Source organism: Podarcis filfolensis (assembly GCF_964270895.1).
Source record: "Podarcis filfolensis genome assembly, chromosome: 10".
Classification (NCBI taxonomy): domain Eukaryota; kingdom Metazoa; phylum Chordata; class Lepidosauria; order Squamata; family Lacertidae; genus Podarcis; species Podarcis filfolensis.
This window is the reverse complement of record NC_139612.1, coordinates 70423821-70448861: the sequence shown is the minus strand read 5'-3', so window position 1 is coordinate 70448861 and position 25041 is coordinate 70423821. Positions and strand designations below refer to the sequence as shown.

General features: G+C 47.8%; 2 protein-coding genes and 1 long non-coding RNA gene across 7 annotated transcripts; 2 read left to right on the top strand and 1 right to left on the bottom strand.

Moving 5' to 3' along the window:
- Positions 1 to 103: 103 nt before the first annotated feature.
- On the top strand, positions 104 to 2504 carry LOC310743163. The gene is made up of 2 exons (XR_014538839.1): positions 104 to 432; positions 2462 to 2504. It is a non-coding gene; the product is annotated as an uncharacterized lncRNA (long non-coding RNA).
- On the bottom strand, positions 1433 to 23769 carry LOC310743047 (uncharacterized protein). 5 transcript variants are annotated; one of them, XM_083573132.1, is made up of 8 exons: positions 23509 to 23769; positions 16586 to 16795; positions 15607 to 15681; positions 12952 to 13097; positions 11212 to 11349; positions 6362 to 6446; positions 5642 to 5762; positions 1433 to 3791 (listed from the first exon to the last, which is right to left on the bottom strand). In XM_083573132.1, the coding sequence occupies exons 2-8, from the start codon at positions 16720 to 16722 to the stop codon at positions 3540 to 3542; spliced, it is 954 nt and encodes a 317-aa protein (XP_083429258.1). In that variant the 5' UTR covers positions 16723 to 16795; positions 23509 to 23769; the 3' UTR covers positions 1433 to 3539. The 5 variants fall into 5 exon arrangements, with proteins under 5 accessions (XP_083429258.1, XP_083429254.1, XP_083429257.1 ...); XM_083573128.1 differs by having other exon boundaries at positions 15607 to 15685; positions 16587 to 17036; positions 23509 to 23749; XM_083573131.1 differs by having other exon boundaries at positions 16586 to 17036; positions 23509 to 23748.
- Positions 18538 to 20636, top strand: LOC310743346 (uncharacterized protein). The gene is made up of 2 exons (XM_083573518.1): positions 18538 to 19592; positions 20494 to 20636. Exons 1-2 carry the CDS (start codon positions 18723 to 18725, stop codon positions 20530 to 20532), a joined length of 909 nt encoding a protein of 302 aa, XP_083429644.1. The 5' UTR covers positions 18538 to 18722; the 3' UTR covers positions 20533 to 20636.
- Positions 23770 to 25041: the final 1272 nt, after the last annotated feature.

Sequence of the window (25041 nt, the reverse complement as noted above, 5' to 3'; positions counted from 1 at the left end):
ACCATTGGCCTTCGCGGCTCCTTACGCCCCGCCTTCCCCATCCCTCTTACCTTCCCTTAGCGGACCGAAGCTGGGCGAGGCGGAGTGGGTGGGAGGAGCCGAAGGGGAAGCGGCTGGGAGCGGATTGGCTGGAAAGCGCCACGTCCTCACGCCGCGCGCGCTCCGGCTCCGCAGGGAGACACGCGAGCCGCCCTCTTCCGAAGCCGGCCCTCCGCGCGCGCATGCGCCGAGCGGGAAATGGGCGCGTGAGGGAGGCGGGCGGGCGGCCGTTGGAAAAGGCGGGAAAAGAGGGAGGCGCTGAGGCGAGTTGGTTTTTGCAGTCAGGAAAGGGGAAGGGGCTCCTCAAGAGTAGTTTCCCAAACGTGGGTCTCCAGTTCTTTTTCACTGCATTTGCCATCGTGGTAAATACAGATTTCAAAAAAAAATGGAAAGGTGAGGGTGGTGAGCTATAATAATAATAATTTAATAATAATTTATTATTTATACCCCGCCCATCTGGGGTACTCCTGAGTGAACAACAACAATGCCATAACTCTTTTTTTTAATATATATATTTTTTTATCAGTTTTTTTTAAACATATCATTTTCAACAGTAATGATGAGCAAAGCCTGAAAAGGCTACAATGAAACATACTTTTACATCATATTCAATTTTTTGACTTCCATCAATCCTGTCCGAAAAATTTCCAATCTAATCTCTCAGTATGCATTTCTTATCTTCCCTATTACATTTCAAACTCATAACCAATATCTCTATCTTTTTCTACTTTGTAACACTTTGTATATTTCTCCTTACAAAACTTCTTGTAGTCCTACTAGCGTAATTTGTTGATTACAGTTGCTCTTGAAATAATTCATATACTTCTTCCAATCTTCTGTAAATCTCTGGTCCTGCACAATGCCATAACTCAATGGCAGTAATTTAGCAATCGCAATAATTTAGGCTCCTCTTCCAGTATCACTAAACTGAAGGGGACTTACTCCTGAGTAGACATGCATAGGATTGTCCTTGCTACCTCACGTTTTTAAACAAGCGATGGGGAACCTGCTGTGGCCCTTAAAAATTATTGTTGGGGAGGAAATATATTATTACGTAGTTTTCTATTACAATAATCCAATAGTAGCCTCATTATAACAATGCCAAATTATAATACAATTGCTAATCCCAATCATTCAGATGCCAAATTATATAATTCAGTTGGCCTCCCGCATGCTAGAATTGATGGTTTCATTATTTACTTTGTTTCTGTGTTCCAAAAGCTTACTCATCTCAATTACATTTGCAATTACAATTTCATATTAACAACATCCATTCAAAATTAACACATTATAAATCTATAGGTGAAACTGTAGCCTTATGAGGCTTTGCCCTCGGGTGGGGAAAATATTGCGCCCGGGAAAGGGAAAATGGGAGTCAACAGACACTCAAGGAATAGTTTCGGAGAAAAGGCTTTTATTTCTACCATCCATGAACTGGTAGAAGGAGCAAGTGTGATAACTCACAAAAAGCATGCATGAGTTCACAGTCATGTGCACAGAGTATATATCCCCTTCCAGTTCCCTCCCCCTTTCTCCTCCTTCCAGAGTCCTGCCCCATGAGTTCCTCTGAGCATGAACAGAAAGCTCTCTTGGGACTACTGTGGACTCTTGGCACCCTTCCCAGGAAAAGGGGAATGAGAGCGTTTCAGCGTGTCCAAAGATGTTGCAACTGAATGAGATAAGATTCAGTTCTCAGGCCTGCTTTGAACAGAGCCTATTCATTAGCTTTTTGAAGCCGCCTCGTGCTGATAAAAGAATAACATTTTGCCTTTGGAACAGCATCTTGTGAGAATCCACAGAAAAGCTGTAGCTGTGGATTTTAGGAGAGAGAAAGGGAATTTTGGACAGTTTTGAGGCCTGGGGTGATTATTGAAGCCTGGGGTGATTTCACAGACAGGATTTGGGTATCCTGTCCCTTCAGAACATTCAAACTATGTCCTTATTCCCCCTGTGTGTGACATTTTTTTCTGTCCGTGGTGTTCCTTCCTGTCCTTGTAAAAGCCCTTAAGATATTATTGGACACCAACCTTTAAAATGTATCTGCATTTTAAATACAACTCTGAGCTGATTTCCTTATTTCTTGTATACATTTGCAGGTCACATGGTTGTGGGAAAATTGTGAACACGGGTGAGAACTTCCGAAGATCTCTTCCAAGGAAGTAGGAAAATATGCATCTTGGCCGAGCTACTTTAAAGCAATTTATTTTGCAAATACGGCTTCACCAAGGGATAAAGTTCTAGATGCACTTCATGATCAACATCTCAGAAGAATCCAACACTTACTTTCTTCAAGAGGTTGCTGACTACCCATTTGATGGAAGGGTCCACAAAATATGTATCATTATAAATGATTAAAACCCAAAGAAAGTCTTGACTAGCCTTCTGAAGTTACAGGTACACTTGTGTCCCCCTATTTCCACAGAGCCTGCTACAGCTGAAGCTTTTAACCATTCTTTCCAAACTTGTGAAAAGAAAAAGGGAAGGCAGTACTTGTCAGTGGCCACACAAAGGTATATGGACCACAAAAAACACACACCCCAGACAGACTGGGAGCTTGTTCCTGATACATAATCCCATTTAGAACACATATTTTGCATTATATGCTGTTCCCTGTCTGCCCCATGTATTACAGAAGTCCAGTCTGAAAGGAACCCACGGCGTGGATAACTGAAACTGTCTTGGACTGTGTAGAACAGGCATGTCCAAAGTCCGTTTTGGGGGCTTAATTCGGCCCCCGTGGCAGTCTATCCTAAAAACAACTTCAATCTTTAAAAAAAAGTTCAACAACTTCAATCCTAAAAAAAGCTCAACAACAAAAAAGGTTGGCCCTCACACATGTTTACTTCATCAAATCTGGCCTTTTTGGCACACCAACCTAAGCTGGCTTAAAGGCGTTCCACACCACAAAGGAGACTTGTGCCTGCCATGAGAAAGCTGAATTTAAGAGCACCCACAAATTGCACACTTTCTCCTTGAAGATAAATGTTCTGGTCCTCAAACCCTGCGCTTCAATCAGGAGAAAGCTGCACTCGCAGAGCTCAGACGATGCTTGATTTCGGCATCAGTGTCGGCCCTTGTGGAAAGATAACTGCCCAGGTAGGAGAGGTGATCGACGCTTTCCAATGTTACACCGTTGAGTTGGATTTGTGGCACTGCAGAGGGGTTGTTTTGCACTTGTTGGGGCAGCACTTTGCTTTTTTGGATGTTGAACAATATGCAAAGCTTTTCATAAGCTTCTGCAAAGATATTTAGGATAGTTTGGAGGTCATCCTCTGAGTGTGCACATACGACGTTGTCATCAGTATATTGAAGCTCTATGACAGAAGTTAGGGTAAGTTAGCCTAGAAGGTGAGTGTAACACATTGAGCACCATGACCTGAACAGAGGAACCAACCACAAGGCATCCCCAGTTCTCAGCCGAACTAGAGGCTAGTTAAGGAAACTGATTGCAGATGCCCTCAGTCGTGTCAATCACCACTTTGGATAGTTGTTCCTCTCCACTAGACCTTTTCAGCAAGCAACTTATTTTGATGGTGGTTGATTTCTACCAACCGGAAAGCTCGCAGCACCAAAGCAGCTTGCAAACAGATGCCCTTCAGGATGTCCAATAAAGGGTAGCTGAGGTTACGGATACTGCAGAGGACATTCAGGAGGAATTTCAGCAGGGGCTGCAGGATGCTGTTGAACAAAGCAACTAGGAAGGGTTCCAGCATTTGGTCTCCCATTGTAGTTAAGAGGTCAACCACCAACACCTGAATGAAGAGAAGGGCACCGTCAGAAGCAGCTGGTTCTTGCAAAAGACATTAACTGTGCAACTGACTACCTCAAGACTGGATCCTTGACACACACATGTCCTACATCAGCTAATGGACGTTGTGCATCACATCAAAGATGTCCCAAAACAAGGAGTGTCAACAGATGGGTCAAGTATCAAACACCTCAAAAACAGCATAGGCATAACGAGTAAAATCATTAAAAGCCTAGAATTTGTAGCAGATGAAAAGGACAAAACTTTCCTTTCTGGCCACCATAAACTAAATAAAAAATTTTAAGCTGCCTTGTTCATGGGAGAGACTTGGGTCTCCAGGAGAAAGCTATTTTACAGAAAAAGCCACCTCTGAGAAGACCTTTTCGTATGGCCCTCCTTGCAGTCCAAACTTGGCAGAGAGATGGCAAACCTCAAGACATTTGAGGTCATGGTGGAATATGGGGTGAAGCTAGTCTTTCAGGCTCTTCGGAGCCTTGTTCTTTAGGAGTTTTTAAATCTTACTCTGGTTGTATACTCATTTGAAACTCATTCTCACAGTAGACTATGAATTTCAAGGCAATAAAGAACACTATCTGGATAGTAGAAAATGAGTTGTAAAAGAAATAATAAATACTTTCGGACTACATAATGGCCACTTCATTATATTTAATTACAAAGTCACTGAGCATTGCAATGCAGTCAGAGAAAATAAAGAAGCAATAAAAATACTTTAAGGCTAGAAGCACCTCTTGCTGTTTTGTGGATGGGATTCAGTCATGGGCACACTGCACCATTAACATGGATTTGGCATTCTTGGGCAACAAACCTGCATCCGAGCTCCCCCACCCTGAGTTTTGCAGTATGGAAAGTGATGGGGAAATGTGCTGGAAAGCATGGGATGATCAATGCCTAATGTACATTGTAATTGAAACAAATATGAGCAGCTGACATCTAACCTCCTGGCCAACATAATTCAAACAAATCAGGATGATTTGATCAACCAAAAGGTTACTCTGATCTTAGTCTTATGTTCGGATGGGGAAGAAAATGAAAATACCAGAAGACAGTAGGGATGATGGGAAAGATCTTGGGGGGAGAGAGACCCCTGTCCTATTTGTGTGAAGCAGAATGAGAAGCTGCAGTGGTGGAAGGAGAATGTCCTTGGCTCCTGGAATCATCCAAATTTAGTATTCTGTTGCATAACAATCTATGCTTAAAACAGAGGTGTTTTTTAAACCAGAGGTGGGCAACCTAATCTCATGTGGCAGCAAGAAGGGGAGAGAACTGGAGAGGAAAGTAGGGGGGGCAGGAAGGGTGACCCACCCACCTACGGCTCTGACCTCACCTAGTGTGCAGCTACCAAGAAATCACCCCTGAGGAAATGCAGCCTTTGAAAGCAGAAGAAAGGTCCCCATTTCTAAGCAGTCAAAAACATACGCCTAACCCCCCCTTTTTGGCAAGGAAATGCCCATTTCTGAATTAAGAGCCAGTACAGAGTTGAGGTAGCGCTGTGGGTTAAAGCACAGAGCCTAGGACTTGCCAATCAGAAGGTTGGTGGTTCAAATCCCCGTGACGGGGTGAGCTCCCGTTGCTCTGTCCCTGCTCCTGCCGACTTAGCAGTTCAAAAGCACATCAAAGTGCAAGTAGATAAATAGGTACTCTGGGGGGGAGGTAAATGGCGTTTCCGTGCACTGTACTGGTTCTCCAGAAGCAGCTTAGTCATGCTGGCCACATGACTCCCTCGGACAATATAGCAAGATGAGCGCTGCAACCCCAGAGTCGGTCACGACTGGACCTAATGGTCAGGGGTCCCTTTACCTTTTACCTTACAGAGTTTAGGTAGAGTCCTCTCACCTGGAATATGGATTTGTTGAGAAAATGGATCAACTCTACTGTGAAAATGATGGGTACATTAACAAGGATCTTCAGGGCACCAAATAATTCTCTCAAGCCTTGCTGAATCGTCTTCTCAGCACTGTCCAAAATTGTGGGGCAAAGGAAGAAGGGGGAAAGAGAGAGAGAGAGCTTCAAAGCCTGGCAAGAAAGAACAGTAGGCTTTGCTGGGATTTCCTTCCTTTCTGAGCCATTATACACCATCCCGGAGGCAATAGGCTATGGCTGTGCTCAGGGTTGTTATTTAAGGGGCTTAACTCAGTGGCACAGCACCCTGTTTTGCATGCCAAAAATCTCAGGTTCAGTCTACAGGTAGGGCTGAGAAGGACTCTTGCCTGAAACCAGTGCTTTTCCCCCTAAAATAAACGTTTAGGGGTACACTCGACTCAAGAAAATCACCATTTTATAGTTCAGATCAGAGAAAATAAAAACAGTAAATGGACAAAAGTACAAAGATTCATAAAATGTTTAGGGGTATGTGTACCCCTGCGTCCCCCCAGGAAAAAAAGCACTGATTGAAACCCTGGAAAGTCGCTGCATCAGTGTAGGCAATACTGAGCTAGCTGGACCAGTGGACAGAAGGACATCTCTAATGAAATAGACCGAAGGCCCATCTAGTTCCAGCATCCTGTTCTCACACTGGGGGCATCTTCCTTCCTCAGTTTTACATATGCTAGTTACCTTTCAGCCACCTTCAACATGTAGACTGTATCACGATCTCTTGTAGGCTGGAAATAATGTCGATCTTCATTGTCTGTACATGTGGCTGAAACGTCAAAAAATTAAAAGGATGCACTTGAGCATTAAAAACATTCCATCTGGAAGGAGGACACGGGGTCCCCACATCGAACAAGATAATGCACACCGTGCCATGCATTCAGGTCCATGCTCAGGCCCAGCAATTGCTATTAACATAGCAGAGGTTGCCCTCTTGTGGCAAAAAAGAGACAGGTAACAAGAAGTACATCACAGCAACTCCACTGAAAAGCAGATGTGGAAAAGACAGCTGACGTTCTCTACTTGCTATCCTGATCCACAGAATGCATCTGTTTGCATAAGGTTACTAACAGGCGTGTTCTATTATTACGACAGGCTATAAGTAACAGCTAAGCTAAACTTGCAGCGCAAACAACTCCCTTGCAGTAGGAAGGTTGACATTTCAGCACACAATAAAAAACACTTTTTAAGAAAGCTTTTGGACTTTGGGAAAGGGTAACTATTCGATGGTCCACATAAGTATGTGAGTTCCCACCTCCAAGGTTTTTTGTGGGCCCTCAAGGCCTCCCCAAATTGAAACTTTTTTTTGTATTGTGCCTCTGGGTCCCTTCACTGCAACACAATGATGCCAAAAGCTTGGGGGGGGGCAAGGTCTGCCCAAATTTGTCCCTTAATTTTTTCCCCATACATATCCCACTGTAGACCCCCAAGAGCCCCCAAAATTTGTCAGTTTTTATATATCAATATTTATATTCTCAAAATCCACTTCAGCCATACCCCCTTTAACAAGTAGCACAAGGAAAGTTGACCATAAGTCAGTGCAGCCCCCTTGCCTGGAAAAGAGTTAGTTGTACCTAGTTGTACCTTTTCTGGCTTAGGATTGTCTCTGATTTTTAATGCAAGTGCTGCTTGTTTAATTTTTCTGATCCACTGGCTTTTCATCTGCTGCTTGTCCCTCCCTCTCTCCCCCACACAGTTTGATTGTTTTTTTGCTGTATTTTTATTATTGATTTATTTCATAAAATTTATATACCACTTGATTATAAAAAAATCTCAAAGCAGTTTGCAAAAAGAATAAAAATATACAATTTTATAGAACAACTAAAACAACTATTTAAAACAATAAAGTCAACAACTAAAAACAACAGAACCAGCAATAAGCTACAAACACATCAGTGTTCTAGGCATCTGGGTAGGCCTGTCTAAACAAAAATGTTTTTAGCAGGCGCTGAAAAGAGCACAGTGAAGTCGCCTGCCTGATGTCAATCCGCAGCGAGTTCCCAAGATCAAGTTCTTACAAATGTGGAACAGGTCTTATGTGGCACCTATATTATTTTTGTTAGCTGCCTTGAAGGAGTGTTTAGTCCCAGGCTTAACCTGCTTAATATCCTTTTAGATTCTTTTATTCCCCTGTGTTTTTGTTGGAAGCCGCCCAGAGTGGCTGGAGCAACCCACTCAGATGGGCAGGGTATAAGTAAGAAATAAATAAATCATCAGAAAAAGGCACTTGGGCTTTGGGCTCTTTGGGTGGAAAAACAGTTGAAGAGGAGCTGGAAACCCTTCACACACAGGTTCAGAATGGAGCATTTTCTGTTCTCCCACGACAAGCTTACATTTTGCTCTCTGGCTTCCAGCATTTCCAATACCCATGTAACATTTTCTGCATGTAGTTATCAGCAGGAATCATTTCAAAGTGTTCCCATTACATCAGAAGAAGCCCCGAGGGAACCCACACAATTGTGATGCAATTTCAAACAACACCTTGCTTTCCTCTTCCTAAAAACCCACTCCTGCTGTCAGGGATGTCCCTCTGCAAGCCAGGGCAGAAACCAGCACAGCATTTGGCTTCCTGTGAAGCTGTGCATTTCAGCCTGACACAGTTGAAAACACAACAGGAAAGGGGGTGGTGTGAATAGGGCTGGCCCTACCATCAGAGAGAGTGAAGCAGCGCAAACAGTGAGGGACACAAGGCAGTCTGAGCCACGTGTGCTACATGGGTTGCTCTAGGCTTCTCAAGGACCCTCCTGACATCCCTTGCACTGTGCATTCAAGAGTATTTCTGCTCATTATGGTATGGGTGGTGGTTATTTGCAACCCCATCATCAATACTGTTTGCACCTGCAAAGGTTTCGGGGAAGGCACGCTGCTTCATTTCCAAGCGGCACATGGCCTGCAGCTGAAATCCTGCAACTTTTTGTACGGCAAATGTTCTGCCATGTTTGTCCTTCTTTTGTCTTGCTACGGTGCAAGGGTGACCCTCCAGATAGCATAACATTGGAGAAGCATCACTGAGCAACTAACAAACAGAATGACGTCTGGACGGTCCAGTATAAATCCGCTCTAAATGCACTATTTTTACATCAGTGATGTGTTGAAGAATTCACAATTCTTGGGGAAACCCTGAGCTAGCCTCCTGCTTTCAGTTCAGATGCAATGAAGATGCCCCATAGCTAGTGCCAAAGGAAGAATCAACTGCCAATCCAGTCAGCTTTTGAACATGGAATGGTGGCCCTTCACCTCTGGCAGCAAAATATCTCCTGGGCCAGTTGTGGGTGCAAGAAAGCAGAGGAGACCAGGCAGAGCTCCTGGCAATAAGATAGCCTAGTATAACACCGAATAGTTGCAGGAATCATGGAAGCGTTCCAAGTCTGCTTGAGAGCCAGTGTGATTTAGTGGTTATAGTGTCAGACTAGGACCTGGGAGACCAGGGTTCAAATCCCCACTCGGCCACAAAGCTCCCTGAGTGACGTTGGGCGTAGCCTACTTCACAGGGTTGTTGTGAAGATGAAAGAGGAAGAACTATGTAAGCCGCCTTGACCTCCTTAGAGGAAAGGTGGGATATAGATGAAATGGAATAATAAAAATAAAGTCTTTTGCCATTCATATCCTCCAGGCCTTGCTTGCATCCTCTCAACCAATGAAGAGGAGGGGGGAGTTTCACAGGCAGAAAAACATGCAAAATGCAAACAGCACCTGCACAAAAGACTGCAGACCTTGGATCTTCCAAGCCCTAAAGTAGGAGGCCCAGAGCCTAGCCCTTCCCCGGCTCCAGATGTGGCAAGGTTCCACAAGTCTCTGGCAGAGAAGCGGGCTCTCAAGCAAAAAGACCCTCAGAAACCCAAGGCGTTGTGTACATGCTAAAAAAAGAAGAGGGGCACAAAAAGGTTGCCAGCTCTTTCACTTCCTCTTCACGTTCCAGTTCAGAGGCCTGGGGCCCACTTCCTTCCGTTTTCACGCACTGCCAGAAGTTCCACTTCCCAGGGCCGAAGCAGTTCCCTTTGCCACTCGGGGAGAAAGAGGTCACATTCTGATTCACACAGCCTGGCAGCCTCCCAAGTTGCGAGACCTATTTTTATCACTTATTAGAACCCTCAAGGTTTATCCCCCGGCGCCAGGTGCAAAATGCAGGCTCAAAGGGGGTGGGGCCAATGGCCTAGTACACTCCCACCCCCCACACACCCGTGAGCCATTCACTGGGATATGCAAGTAAAAATCTATGTCTGAGTTACTACAGCAGCCTCCCCCAATCTGGTGCCCTCCAGGACTACAACTGGTGGGAGTTGTAGTCCAAAGTTTCTGGAGGGTGCCGGGTTGGCAAAGGCTACACTATAGATCAGGGACCCTGACATAAAACCCTACAAGCAGCAGCAGATCTGCTCAAGGGCATAGTCACAATTAATAATCATTATTTGATGGGTGGAGAGCATTGAAGCTGAGCACACAGTGGATTTATTTTGCCTGTAGTTTCCTTGCTATTCTTAAACTACCGGGAGTCAGAAACCACCTTCAATCTCCTACAAAACAGTCAGAAGAAGAAGAGTTTGGATTTGATATCCCACTTTATCACTACCCGAAGGAGTCTCAAAGCGGCTAACATTCTCCTTTCCCTTCCTCCCCCACAACAAACACTCTGTGAGGTTAGTGGGGCTGAGAGACTTCAGAGAAGTGTGACTAGCCCAAGGTCACCCAGCAGCTGCATGTGGAGGAGCGGGGAAGCGAACCCGGTTCCCCAGATTACAAGACTACCGCTCTTAACCACTACACCACACTGGCTCTCAGTTTAACAGGAAATCCCATTCTACCTTCTGGGCACAATCCTTGGCGATTAAAAGGAAAGAGTCAACTCTCTCCCTTCCCACCACTGCAGCACTGCAATGAAGGAAAATTAATTACTCTTGATCTCCAAGGATCCATCTCTGAAGATCAAGGTTGCTTCCAGACAACTTGTTTATTGATCATATGATTCGTTTGCAGGGAATATTAGACTACAACATTTAACCAGCGCTCATCCTGCTGTGTCTGCAGGGAGAGTAGACAACATTGCGTCAAGCAACGGTCTTCCCGCACTTTCCAGTGCATAAGAAAATCAGAAGAGCTTGCTGGATCAGACCAACAGCCCATGTGCTCCAACCTCCTGTTCTCTCATCGGCCAACCAGATGCCTTTGGGAAACCCACAAGCAGGATTCAATCACCACAGCCCTCTTCCCAAGTCTTTGTCATGTACCTGAAGGAGGGTCCAGACTTCAGCCTACTGCAAAAAAATGCACAAGTTTGCTTTGCTTAACAGCAAGTGAATATTTCATTTGCTGAAGTCTGTGCTTTGTCCTGCCCCAAACCTGTTGCGCCATTCTGGCAGGGACCCATTTCATCTCTTGAACAGCATCCATCAGAGGGTTACGCCCTTAATAAACATGATTCTCATGCTTCCCTAGGAAGGAAGTGTCAGCCGCCCAGGGGAAGCCCTTGCACCCTGAATTAACTCTGGCTTGTGTGGCTATTCCCGGCTAATATCAGTTGCAACGCCTTGAGTTACCTTCTGTCTGGGTGCCTTTGCTGAGGGACTGCATCCCATCTTGAGTTCTGGGTCTAAGCCAACCATCCAGGCTGCTCCACTTAAATCTCTCTTCCGTCTGGGGTGCCACTGACTTGGCCACCACAAGTGGGGGGTCTCCTGTGGGACAAGGACAGATTCAGGCTACGACGCAAGAGGCGATTCAGCTACCGAAACCTTGAGGCTGCAGACACGGGCTATTTCTTACATGGAGGGCATAAGAAACAGCACAAGGAAAGGAATGCCTCACCTGGCAGCCCAATAAGGAAACTGGAACTGCCTTCTTGGATTGGGCCAAAGTGAATTAACAGTAATAAGCTGGGTGCCTTTCAGAAGTCAAGAACACAGGCATGGAGGTGGTGGTCTCAATTATCTCCTCACAAAGATTAGAGGTCACAGCGGGCAGATGATGTTAAGCGTAAGACCAGCCTGATGCATCAGGACAATGGCCCATCTAATCCAAATGTCTCTTCTGGGAAACCTGCAAGCAGGATTCAAGCAGCTGTGGTTGAAGGAGAACACCGCATAGACGAGGGGGAATTAAGGGAGACACAGGGGGTTCACAATCCACTATAAACCGAGGTATGGATGGGCTCTTAATCTCATCCATTTATTCAGGATTGTACTGCTTGTCCATGAATCGTGCCCCACAGATCTCTGTATCTTTGTGTGACAAACGGTATCCTCAAAGTGAGTTCAGAAGCTGAGGGCTCTGAAAGCAAATGCTTGATAGCATCATCTCCCCATTGATTCATTCATTCATTCCATTCATTCATTCATTCATTCAGTGCTGCACCCACTCTCCCAATGCAACCAGACAAATCCCCAAGCCACAGAGATGCAAGGATTGCAGCTCCTGCTCTCTTACAACCTGAACTTCCGTTCTCCAGAGAGGCAACAGGGCCTCAGGGCCAGGAAGAGAGGCGCTTGGGGGGGAAGAGAAGTGACTACAAGACTCTGCAGGTGTATTCTGCCATGTGGTGCCTTTGCATGTGATTTTGCCAGCTTTTGCATGTGCAAAATAGCATGACTCAGATACCACCCACATCCCCAGGCTCGGTATTAGTTCCCAAGGCACATTACGGACTGTGGTTGCTTCCAGTTGGCATGTTTATTGAGTGTTTCATCTTAATTTGCCTACACAAAGTTTGTGGAGGCTATGTTCACTGTTTACTGAGCATTCATCAGTTATCCCACACTTCCCACTGCATTTCCCCATCTCAAAAGTCCTCACCACAAAAAAGTCTGATTTCTTTATTTTTTTAAAAAATACTTTTGGATGCCAAGTTTGCTGTGCAAGACCAACGAAGTCATTTTAATTCCCCAATCTGAATTCCCCAATATATACCACTGAATTCCACCTGCAAAATAGTACCAGTGGTCTTGCTGTGCAACACTAAGCTGATCTACTCAAAGAGAAGTCCCAATGTTCTTAGCAGAACTTACAGCTTAGTCAGAGCATGTGTGATTACCGCCTTAAACGAGTTAACTACCTGGAAACTGTTAGTTCTGTAAGGGGAGCAAGGGGTCTGAATTCAGGGTATCCCTGTGAATACCAGTTACTGGAAACCACAGTAGCAGAGACTGCATGCCTGTGGAGATAACTTTGAATGCCATCAAATTTCTGTGACCTTAATCCCTCCTGCTCACCTGCCTCAACCACATCCTTTCAAAGCTTCTGCTCTGGGACTGTTGCCCATCCCCCTTTTTTTAAGGATTTACCTATCAAAACTTCATTGAAGCCATCAAACGGAAGATCCCTTTGTCCCTCCTTTCTCCCAGCTAATTTTTGTACAGGTTCGTCCACACTGACGTTAGCAGGGTTGTTCATCATGGTGGAGTCGCCTCGACCAGGATTTGTCCATGTGCTGATAAGATTAGAAACAGAAAACCAGAAAGCATCATGCCACATTCAGAAAGTTAAACTTCAGGGGGCTTGCTGATCGGAAGGTTGGCAGTTCAAATCCCTGTGATGGGGTGAGTTCCCGTTGCTTTCTCCCAGCTCCTGCCAACCTAGAAGTTCGAAAGAATGCCAGCGCAAGTAGATAAATAGGTATCGCTGTGGCGGGAAGGTTAACAGCTCCCTCAGCCTGAAAGTGAGATGAGTGCTGCAATCCCATAGTCGCCTTTGACTGGACTTAACCGTCCAGGGGTCCTTTACCTTTTTTACCTAAGTTAAACTTTCCCATCACTAAAATTCAAACCTGAAGGGGTTCCAATAGTCACAAGAGAACCACTCACTCCAAGAGCACCAAAGAGCTAAATCTCCACACTCCTTTGCATCATTTCCACCATAGTCCTACATCTTTTTTACCCATTTAGTTTCACAATCCCCTTATGTCATCTCCAAGAAACAATCACATACTGCCCAAGCTTTCACAAAGTCACTATATAATAATAATGTATTATTTATACCCCATACATCTTGTTCCGACAATCTGCATGAGGACTGTAAATTAGTTTTCATAAGAATCAGAAATCAGGTGCATAAAACTAATAAATGACCAGTCCTAACAAAAGAACATAAACACTGCCCTCCTGGATCAGAGCAAAATGGCATCCTATTCTCACAGTGGTCAAACAGATGTCCATAGGAAACTTCCTGCAAGCAGGATTCGAGAACAAGAGCCCTCTCCTCTCCTGTGACCTCAAGCAATGGGTATTCAGACTGGATTGCTTCCAACTGGATACACGGGTAGCCCTCTCCTCTATGAATTTGCCTCGTTTTAAGCCATCCAAGTTGGTGGCCATCACTTCCTCCAGTATTATATATAAAAAATTTAATTTTCTGTTTTACAATTTAAAATACTCATTCAAAAATTTGTTTACACTGTTGAATTTATCTTAATGCTGCCAGCGTTTTCAGCTGTTTACAATTATTTCCATAAACATTTTCCAATCTTTAAAGGTTATATTCTTCTTGTTCTCTTATTCTATGTGTTAAGTCTGCGAGTTGTGCATATTCTGTCAACTTAAGTTGCCATTCTTTGGTTGGGACCTCGCTCATTTTCCATTTTGGAGCTAACAAAACACTGGCCGCAGTAGTAGCATACATAAATAACCTGTATTGACACTGTAAAATGCGGTCTTGACTATGCTACCACTCAGTGGATTTGTAACTGGCTGACTGACCGAACCCAAAGGGTGCTCATCAATGGTTCCTCTTCATCCTGGAGAAGAGTGACTAGTGGGGTGCCACAGGGTTCTGTCTTGGGCCCGGTCTTATTCAACATCTTTATCAACGACTTGGATGATGGACTCAAGGGCATCCTGATCAAATTTGCAGATGACACCAAACTGGGAGGGGTGGCTAACACCCCAGAGGACAGGATCACACTTCAAAACGACCTTGACAGATTAGAGAACTGGGCCAAAACAAACAAGATGAATTTTAACAGGGAGAAATGTAAAGTATTGCACTTGGGCAAAAAAAATGAGAGGCACAAATACAAGATGGGTGACACCTGGCTTGAGAGCACTACATGTGAAAAGGATCTAGGAGTCTTGGTGGACCACAAACTTGACATGAGCCAACAGTGTGACGCGGCAGCTAAAAAAGCCAATGCAATTCTGGGCTGCATCAATAGGAGTATAGCATCTAGATCAAGGGAAGTAATAGTGCCACTGTATTCTGCTCTGGACAGACCTCACCTGGAGTACTGTGTCCAGTTCTGGGCACCACAGTTCAAGAAGGACACTGACAAACTGGAACGTGTCCAGAGGAGGGCAACCAAAATGGTCAAAGGCCTGGAAACGATGCCTTATGAGGAACGGCTAAGGGAGCTGGGCATGTTTAGCCTGGAGAAGAGGAGGTTAAGGGGTGATATGATAGCCATGTTCAAATATATAAAAGGATGTCACATAGAGGAGGGAGAAAGGTTGTTTTCTGCTGCTCCAGAGAAGCGGACATGGAGCAATGGATCCAAACTACAAGAAAGAAGATTCCACCTAAACATTAGGAAGAACTTCCTGACAGTAAGAGCTGTTCGACAGTGGAATTTGCTGCCAAGGAGTGTGGTGGAGTCTCCTTCTTTGGAGGTCTTTAAGCAGAGGCTCGACAACCATATGTCAGGAGTGCTCTGATGGTGTTTCCTGCTTGGCAGGGGGTTGGACTCGATGGCCCTTGTGGTCTCTTCCAACTCTATGATTCTATGATTCTGTGATTCTATGACACCTGGGAATTTCCGTCTGGATTATCCCCAACAGAACGGACTCTGTTGTTTTAAAACATTTTTTTCATTTAAAAGGGTAAAAGAGTACTGGGAAATGATCCATAATGAATTGACCATCCCTGCCTCTTGTGGGAGGGAGTTCCATAGGAGTGTTTGCCTTTACCAAAATGAACAAAACACAGCGCTTCGTTGCACTTGAGCCTACCCATTCTGCTGCAGGAGGCCTTCTCCATTCCCCAGGCTGGTTCCTCTCCACCGTGGCTGCTGTTCATCTTCCTGGCTGCCAACAGAAGTTTGGCAACGTAATTCTTTAGGTAAAGAACAAGGAGGAAAAACCCGCTGGCATTTTCTTATGGAATGGTTAGCTTAAATATGCAGCATGGATGAACCCAGGGCCGTCTTTCCCCGGGGGTGCAAGGAGTGTGGGGCACCCGGACGCCAAATTCTGGGGGGCGCCAGCCGCTGAAGCCACCTAAGCTCTTAACTATCTACCCGTTATGAAATAATAAATAATTTTTATCAAGCTAGAAAAACAAAATACATATATACCTAGGTATTACCGGAATGTATACCTACTGTTTCACTAAAGGACTTTTGACTTTGTGCGCTTATTTACCAAAGTCGTGCTGCACCAGCGGCGACACTTGTCAGACTCAACGACGGTGCTTGTCATTCTCAACGATGCCGTGCACGCGAAATTAACTCTTACATCAAAATATTATGTTACGTATTGTATTGAGCTGCTACGCGGCAGCGGGGTCAGTGGCACCTTTGACACAACTGATGTTTCTCCTAAGCAGGTGCCTAAACAATACTTATAAGTTTAAGTGTGGTGGTATTGTAGACTTAAGTATAAGTGTATTGTAAATGAAAACACAAATAAAAAAGTTTGTTTCTTTTTCCTCCTTTCACAAACAAGAGATAAGGCGTAAGCGTGGTGTCTGACATAAGCATAATAAAAAATAATTTGGGGGCTAAACTAAATTTGGGGACGCTGGTCAGATGTTTGCACCCCGGCGGCACATATGCTAAAGACAGCCCTGGATGAGCCATTATGATTTATTTTGTAAAATCACCTTGCTGCAAAAAGCACAAACACCTGCATGCATCTCGAGGGCAGCAGGTTGGCCAAGGCCGATCTAGATCCATAACTATCAGACACATGAGTGCACATAGAGACCTACCTCCGATCAAGAGCAGGTGATGGGTTTTCCGCTATGGGGTCAACTCCACTCCCCCACCTCCTCTGCTCCTCATCCGACGCATGCGCAGCCTCCACACTGAATTCCGAAAGCCTCTTCCTGCTCGCCTCTCCCCCCATCGCTCTCCCACAGCTGCCTTGTCTATCAGCTCCTTTATTTCAAGGCCTCCTTTTCATCATCAGAAAAAACGGTCTGGAGAAAAGGGGAGAGGGAAGGAGGAGGCAGATTCCCAGCTGACTGAGGGGTCAGCCAATCACGCTCAGGCCTTTCAGCTGGAAACCAGAAGGAAAGACACAAGTCCCCAGAATTCAGTACAAGGGAGAAGGTGGTCCATGTGTCCTGCAAGCGGCTTTCCAAAACAGGTGGCTTCATTGCTAGAAAACCCGGCAGATCTGCTATCCCCCGTTGAGCTCAGCAACAGCCTCTGCTGGTGCTTATGCATGAACAAGACACAAACGATAGAAATAAGGAGTTATGTTTTATCATGTTTTTAATATTCTGTTGGGAGCCGCCCAGAGTGGCTGGGAAAACCCAGCCAGATGGGCGGGGTATAAATAAATTATTATTAATTATCATTATTATCATCATCATCTAGTTCAACCTCCAGCAATGCAGGAGGTTGCCATCCCTGGGTGGGTATCTAGTTCAGCCTCCAGCAATGCCACAGCCATCCCTGGGTGGGTTCGAACCACCGACTTTCTGATGAACAGCCAGACTCACTGACCCAGTGCACCACAGGAACTTTGAACCGGACTGGAGGCGCCACAAACCAAACTGGGGGCCTTCTGCATCGAAGCAGGTGTCCTGTTGCCACCAAACTGCAGACCCTCCCAAACAGAAGCTGCCTTATGCTGAGTGAGATCGTTGGCTCATTAGCTCGGGCTGGCAGCATCTCTGAAGTATTATCGCAGGCAGGGATCTCTCCCAGCCCTACCAAGAGATGCCAGGGGTCGCATGCAAAGCAGATTCTCTGCCACTGAGGTTTCGTTTAACATAGCTTTGAAATGCAAAGTGATGAGAATGCCGCCTCCTGCTCCTCTGCTTTAGGATCCCAGCCATTTAAAAAGGAAAAGGAAATCCGCTCTCTGCAAAAAATGTGAGTCTGGGTGCAGCAAAAGTCAATCCGATTGCACCCCAACCAGCATATCCCTATATACATATATGTGTGTATGGATCTATAATATATATATATATATATATATATATATATATATATATATATATATATATCACACACACACATATATATACACATATATACATTTATATGCACATTATATGGACATATATATATATATACACACACATTATATAGACATATATATACAGTCATACCTTGGGATGAATACGCTTCAGGTTAGGCAAATTTGGGTTGCGCTCCGCGATGACCCAGAAGTAACGGAGCACGTTACTTCCAGGTTCCGCTGTGCGCGCATGCGCAGACCGTCAAAATAACGTCACACACATGCGCAGAAGCGCCAAAACACAACCTGCGCACACGTAGACACACCGTTGTGTCTTGCATTCCATTCGGGATGCGAACGGGGCTCCGGAACGGATCCCGTTCGCATCCCAAGGTACCACTGTGTGTGTGTGTGTGTGTGTGTGTGTGTGTATACACATACATATACACACACACACACATATATATATATATACGGTAATGTTATGTACTGAGTTGAATAGGATCCAAACTGCAGCAGTCTGATTGGTCCTAGAACAATAGGATTCAGAATGCAGCAGTCAGATTGGTCCTAGAACAATGCAGCAATATGATTGGTTGGCAGGAACCACCCAATCATGCTCCAGATAGAAGTGAATCCACAACCTGATTGGCTTACAGTAGAATTCCGGAATTAGCCAATCATGTGCAGCCCATTGTGTAAATAATGTATATAAAGCAGATACCTTGAGGGGACATGCATTCATTCCTCCTCACCACTATGAGCTGAATAAAGAGCATGAAATCACTTTGCGACTCTGAGTATATTTCACTGGCGACGAGGATGGGATCCCGCTGAGCTGACTGCCACACACAGCACCGCAGCACCGCCACCTGCCGCACCGCTGCCTCGCACCGTGTATCCAGGCTTCAGCTCCGGGACACAAGGAACTCAGAATGGCAACCGACAGCAGCTTCTCGCCGTTCAACCCAGCATCTGGAGACTGGGAAGCGTATGCCTCCCGTTTCACCTTCCTCCTAGAAGCCAAAGGGGTCACCGATGAAGAAGACGCCAAGAAGAGGGCGATATTCTTCAGCGTCTGCGGAGAGGAGACGTTTGAAATCGCCCGGGCTCTCCTTGCACCCGAAGACGTCGCTACTGTTCCATACAAAACAATAATGGAACAGCTGAAGGGGCACTTTTCGCCACAGCCCTCAGTGGTGGCTCGTCGAAATGCCTTCTATGCAAAGCGGCAAGCCCCTGGGGAAACCATAACTGGGTTTGTGACCTCTCTCCGCCAAGCTGCCCGGTTCTGCAACTTCTCAGAGCTGGAGAACATGCTTCGTGACCGCCTCGTCGGTGGCCTGAAGGATGAGAAGCTGCAACGACGCCTCTACGCTAAGAAGGACCTAACGTTCCAGGTCGCTCTGGAGGAGGCCCTGGCAACGGAAGCTGCCGAGAGGTCGACGCAAGAGGCACGGCCGAGCCAGCCGTCCCAACCGAGGGTCCACCACGAAGACCTCACCGACGACTCAGGATCCAACAGGGAGGAGGTGCACCGAGTACAGCAGCGCACTCAAGCAGCCCACATACCACAGCTGCCTCGACGAGAAGCAGGGAACTGCGCAAGCTGTGGAGACAGTCACGAGAGGAGGACCTGCCGTTTCCGCAACGCAGAGTGCAGGCAGTGCAGAAAATTGGGACACATCGCCCGGGTGTGTCGAGCTCGGCCCACCCGACGCCAGGCATCAGATGACCAATCCAAGAGCCCCAGGTCCCGGGGCCCAACACACCAAGGCAACTCGACGGAGCTCACGGACTTCCAGGTATACCAGTTGCCCCACCCCAACGTAGAGAAAATTTATGTAGAGGTACAGATAGAGGGGGCCCCATGCCGCATGGAGCTTGACACGGGTTCAACTCTATCCATAATCTCGGCAAGGACCTTAAGGAAACTGTGTCCTACTGGGGGTCCCAAACTCAGGCCGGCCCCATTCACCCTCCGGGACTTCCAGAAACGTAAGGTCCCCACAATGGGGGTGGGGACCTTCAGGGTGCAATACCGAGGGCGGACGCGGCAACTGGACTTGCTTGTGGTCAAGGGCCCCTACATTAGCTTACTGGGATTGGCATGGTTTGGACCACTGGGGCTAGCCGTCACCGGGGTGAACCACACGAGCTTACAAGTGGACGTGGACGCCATATGCAAGGAATTTCCGGGGGTTTTTGATGGGAAATTGGGACAGTATACGGGCCCCCCCATTGCTCTACAGCTTGACCCCGCAGTACGACCAGTCAGGCTCAAGGCCCGCCGGGTCCCGTTCGCCCTGAAACCCCGTATAGACGAGGAATTGGACCGACTCGTGGAGCAAGGCGTGCTGGAGCCGGTGCCTAATGCCCCCTGGGAAACCCCAATCGTCACACCCGTCAAGCCGAATGGTTCGGTCCGCATCTGCGCAGACTACAAATGTACCATAAACAAGGCCCTCACGGCCCATGCATACCCAGTGCCAGTGGTCAGCCATGTCCTTGCCACCCTGGCTGGGTCGAAAATTTTTGGCAAGCTGGACTTGGCCCAAGCATATCAACAACTGCCAGTAGATGAGGCCACAGCAGAGGCACAGACGATTGTGACGCACAGAGGAGCGTTCAGGGTAAAGCGGCTGCAATTCGGTGTCAGCGTGGCACCAGGCATATTCCAGAATCTAATGGACTCTCTCCTTAAAGGGATTCCTGGCGTCACCCCCTTCTTCGATGATGTGTTGATTGCCGGGCCCACACCAGAGGAGTTTGAGGACCGCCTCCGCACCGTTCTGCACCGTTTCCAGACGGCGGGTCTCAAGGTGAAGCGGGAAAAATGTCTACTAGGAGTGCCTCAGGTGGACTTTCTGGGATTTATGGTGGACGCAGAAGGGGTCCACCCGACTGGGGACAAGGTACGGGCCATTTGTGATGCCCCAGCGCCCAAGAACAAGACTGAACTTCAGGCCTTCTTGGGACTATTGAACTTTTACCATTCCTTCCTTCCCCACAAGGCGGCGGTAGCGGAGCCCCTACACAGACTCCTGGACAAGCGGGCCCCTTGGGTGTGGGGCCAGCGCCAGGAGGCCGCATTCCAGGCAGTCAAGGACTTGCTTGTCTCAAACTCGGTCTTGGCACACTTCGACGAGAGGCTGCCGGTGGTGCTAGCATGCGACGCCTCACCCTATGGCATTGGCGCTGTCCTGGGACACCAACTCCCGGATGGAAGAGAGGTACCGGTGGCATACTTTTCCCAGACACTCAACGCAACCGAGCGGAACTACTCGCAAATCGACAAGGAGGGTCTGGCAATCGTGAAGGGAGTAAAAAAATTCCATGATTTCTTGTACGGGCGGCCCTTCACCGTGGTGACTGACCACAAGCCCTTGCTTGGCTTGTTTGCCTCCGAAAAGCAGACCCCCCAAGTGCTGTCTCCTCGTGTCCTCAGGTGGTCAATTTTCCTTGCCAGCTACCAGTATGCACTGATTCACCGCCCTGGGAAGGCGATGGGCCATGCGGACGCCCTCAGCAGGCTACCACTACCGGAAACAGGCCCCGACCCAGCACCTGCACAAGAGGTTATGAGCCTGGAGCTGCTTCCCGACCGCCCCATTCAGGCACAAGAAGTTGCACACCATTCCAAGAAAGATAGGGTCATCTCCCGCGTCCTGGACTGGGTGTGGAGGGGATGGCCCAGCAGCAGCCCCGGGCCAGAATTCGCCGGCTACACAACCCGCAAACATGAACTGTCAGCCCACAAGGGGTGCCTGTTATGGGGAAGCAGGGTCGTTGTTCCCCAGCCCCTCCGCAAAAGGGTCCTCACAGCCCTACACGAGACACACCCAGGGGTAGTAAGAATGAAGGCCCTTGCCAGGAGTTATGTGTGGTGGCCGGGGATCGACGGAGAGATAGAGGCCTGGGTCAAACACTGCCAGGCCTGCCAAGAATCCCGCCCAGATCCCCCAAGGGCCCCAGTCCAGTCCTGGGAGTCCGCCCGAGCACCATGGTCACGCCTGCATGTGGACTTCGCTGGCCCCTTTCAGGGGAAAACATTCTTCATAGTGGTGGACTCCTACACCAAATGGCTGGAAGTCGCACTGGTACCGTCCACTTCTACGTCCGCAGCCATCCGGGTACTACGCAGGCTGTTTGCAACCCACGGGCTCCCTGACACTCTCGTCTCAGACAACGGGACTGCATTTACGTCGGGAGAATTCCAAACCTTCACAGCGCAGAACGCCATCCGCCACATCCGTTCGGCGCCATTCCACCCTGCCACCAATGGCCAAGCAGAACGCATGGTGCGGACCACCAAGGACACCCTTCGCCGCATAACGCAAGGGGATTGGGAGTACCGCCTTGCCACATTCCTCCTAGCACAACACAGCACCCCCAGCTCAACGACTGGCCGGAGCCCCGCTGAACTACTAATGGGTCGGCGCCTTGCAATCAGATTGGACCGCCTTCACCCCGATAGAGCTCAAGATGAGGTAGTGGTGGGGGAAGGCAGGAACCCCCGGACCTTCGAGGCCCAGGACCCAGTGTACGCAAAGAATTTTGGGGCAGGCCCAGCATGGGTACCCGCCACAGTCACCAGGGTCACTGGTCCCGTGTCGTACGAGGTGCTAACGGATGGGGGGCAATGCTGGCGCCGCCACTGCGACCAGATACGGCGACGATTCCCGGGAGAAAACCAGGAGGAGGAAAGGTCAGAGGAGTCCCAAGGGAACAGAGGGGCAGTGAGGCCCATAGAGCAGGAGGGGCCAGCAGGAGAGGCAGAATCAGTAAATACAGAGAGGACCCGCGAAGCCAAAAGGACACCGGAACCAGAACCACGACTGAGCGAGCCGGTTGCACCAGACCAGACAGGCCCATCACAGCCAGCATCCTTGGAACATGAGCCAGAACCTGAACCCCGGACCAGGGAACACCCCAGGCCGCAACGCACACGTAGGCCACCGGCGTACCTCGAGGACTATGAATGCGACCTCCCGGGCAGGACTGGAACTTAGAGGGGAGGGGTGTTATGTACTGAGTTGAATAGGATCCAAACTGCAGCAGTCTGATTGGTCCTAGAACAATAGGATTCAGAATGCAGCAGTCAGATTGGTCCTAGAACAATGCAGCAATATGATTGGTTGGCAGGAACCACCCAATCATGCTCCAGATAGAAGTGAATCCACAACCTGATTGGCTTACAGTAGAATTCCGGAATTAGCCAATCATGTGCAGCCCATTGTGTAAATAATGTATATAAAGCAGATACCTTGAGGGGACATGCATTCATTCCTCCTCACCACTATGAGCTGAATAAAGAGCATGAAATCACTTTGCGACTCTGAGTATATTTCAGGTAAACACATACATATAGCATTTCCATGGTTCATTTTACATATCATAAACCCCTGCAAATTTTACCAAAACTATCCCATTCAGTATTCCTTTCTTGTATCCATCAAAATTTGTTTACCCTGTTGAATTTACCTTAATGCTGCCAGCCTTTTCAGCTGTATACAATTATTTCCCATATATTCAATATATATATATATATATATACACACACACACACACACACACACACAAGGCACATTGGCATGCAGACCCCGTCTAATTAATAATAATAATAATAATTTATTTATACCCAGCCCATCTGGCTGGGTTTCCACCCCCACCCCCTCGCCCTAAAGCTCACTTGGACCAGTGCCTCTCCGTCTAACCTACCTCGCAGGGTTGTTCTGAGTGCAAAGGAGGGAACCATGCACACTCTTGCCCCGAGGTCCCTTTTTGTGGGATGGGGAGCATAAAACGGAAAAGGCAGCAATTGCAGCAGCAATAACCTCTTCTCCGGTGTGCAGCCCAGGTGCGCTTCGGTCCCTCCAGACCCCCGAATGCAGCCCTGCTCAGCAAGCGGCACCTCTACCTTTTCGTCTCTCTGTGGGCGCCGCCAAGCTGCGCACGCAGAAAGGCCGGAAACCGGGACCTCTCCGTCTTTGTCTCGTTGATTGGCAGGCCTTGCGCCCGCCCACGCCGATCTTGAAATCCACCCGCCATTGGAGGCTCAGTCCGCACGCGCGGCTCCGCGGCCACCAATCGCGGAGGAGGAAGGGGGCGGGAGAACAAGGGGGAGGCGGAGCCGAGGGAGGGAGGGAGGCAAAGGGCGTGGCTATGCCCTTAAAGGGGCCGGCGTCTATTCTCGCTTTCAGGTTTTAGAAGCAGGAATAAAGGTTTGGGGTGGGAAGTTAAAAGAGGCTTTAAGAAAAACAAGGAGAGGGGTCCAGTTTCTTCTCTATGTCTGGAATAAGTCAGGGGGTTGCTGCCTTTTCTGTTACTCACACCAGCAGAAATCCAACTGGTGAAAAGGAAGGGACGTTTTATCATATGTGGTGGGGCTGTAACGTAATTTAAAAATTTTGGGAAACGATATACAGTGGTGCCTCGCAAGACGAAATTAAGTTTTTTCTTCTTGCGAGTTTTTCGTCTTGCGAAGCACGGTTTCCCATAGGAATGCATTGAAAATCAATTAATGCGTTCCTATGGAGACCGCTTGCCAGGCTGGCGGTGCGGAGAAGGGCTTTTCTCCCCACCGCAAGCCTTCAGGAAAGGTACGGGAACAGAGGGGAAGGCGCGCAGCGCTTCTCCTCTGTTCCCGGGGCTTGCGGTGGGAGGAGGGTTTTTCCTCCCTACCGCCAACATTCAGAACAGCATTCTGAATGTTGGCGGTGGGAAGGAAAACCCTCCTCCCACCGCAAGTCTTCAGGACAGCCATCCGAAGGCTGGCGCGGGGAGAAGGTCTCTCCGCCCCACCGCCAGCCTTCGGAGGAGCCTTCCGAAGGCTGGCGGCGGGAGGAGGCCTCTCCGCCCCACCGCCAGCCTTCGGAGGAGGTCCGGGGACAGTGGGGAAGACGCGCTGCGCTTCCCCGCTGTCCTAGAGATTTCCCTATGGGCTTTCGTCTTGCGAAGGAAGCCCATTGGGAAATTCGTCTTGCGAAGCGCATCGAAAAACGGAAAACCCTTTCGTCTAGCGGGTTTTTCGTCTTGCGAGGCGTTCGTCTTGCGGGGCACCACTGTACAATGAATTGAAGAAAATGTTCCATTTAACATTTGTTTAAAAAACCTGAAGCATTTTTGTTAGGGATTGTAGGGAAAGATCTGCCAAAAAAGCTGAAAAACATCTTCATGTATGCAACAACAGCTGCAAGAGTCCTAATAGCACACGGATGGAATTGGAACTTTGGAAGGATGGAAATTCCAACT

Excerpts from the sequence above, each read along its gene's own strand:
- LOC310743346 (XM_083573518.1), top strand. The coding sequence starts at position 18,723 with ATGGCAACCGACAGCAGCTTCTCGCCGTTCAACCCAGCATCTGGAGAC. Across the intron at positions 19,593-20,493 it reads CGGAGCTCACGGACTTCCAG|GGATTCCTGGCGTCACCCCC; the intron begins GTATACCAGTTG and ends CTCTCCTTAAAG.
- LOC310743047 (XM_083573128.1), bottom strand. The coding sequence starts at position 16,722 with ATGGGGGGAGAGGCGAGCAGGAAGAGGCTTTCGGAATTCAGTGTGGAG. Across the intron at positions 15,686-16,586 it reads ATCACCTGCTCTTGATCGGA|GCAGCCAGGAAGATGAACAG; the intron begins GGTAGGTCTCTA and ends AAACTTCTGTTG. Across the intron at positions 3,792-5,641 it reads TCAACAAATCCATATTCCAG|GTGTTGGTGGTTGACCTCTT; the intron begins GTGAGAGGACTC and ends CTCTTCATTCAG.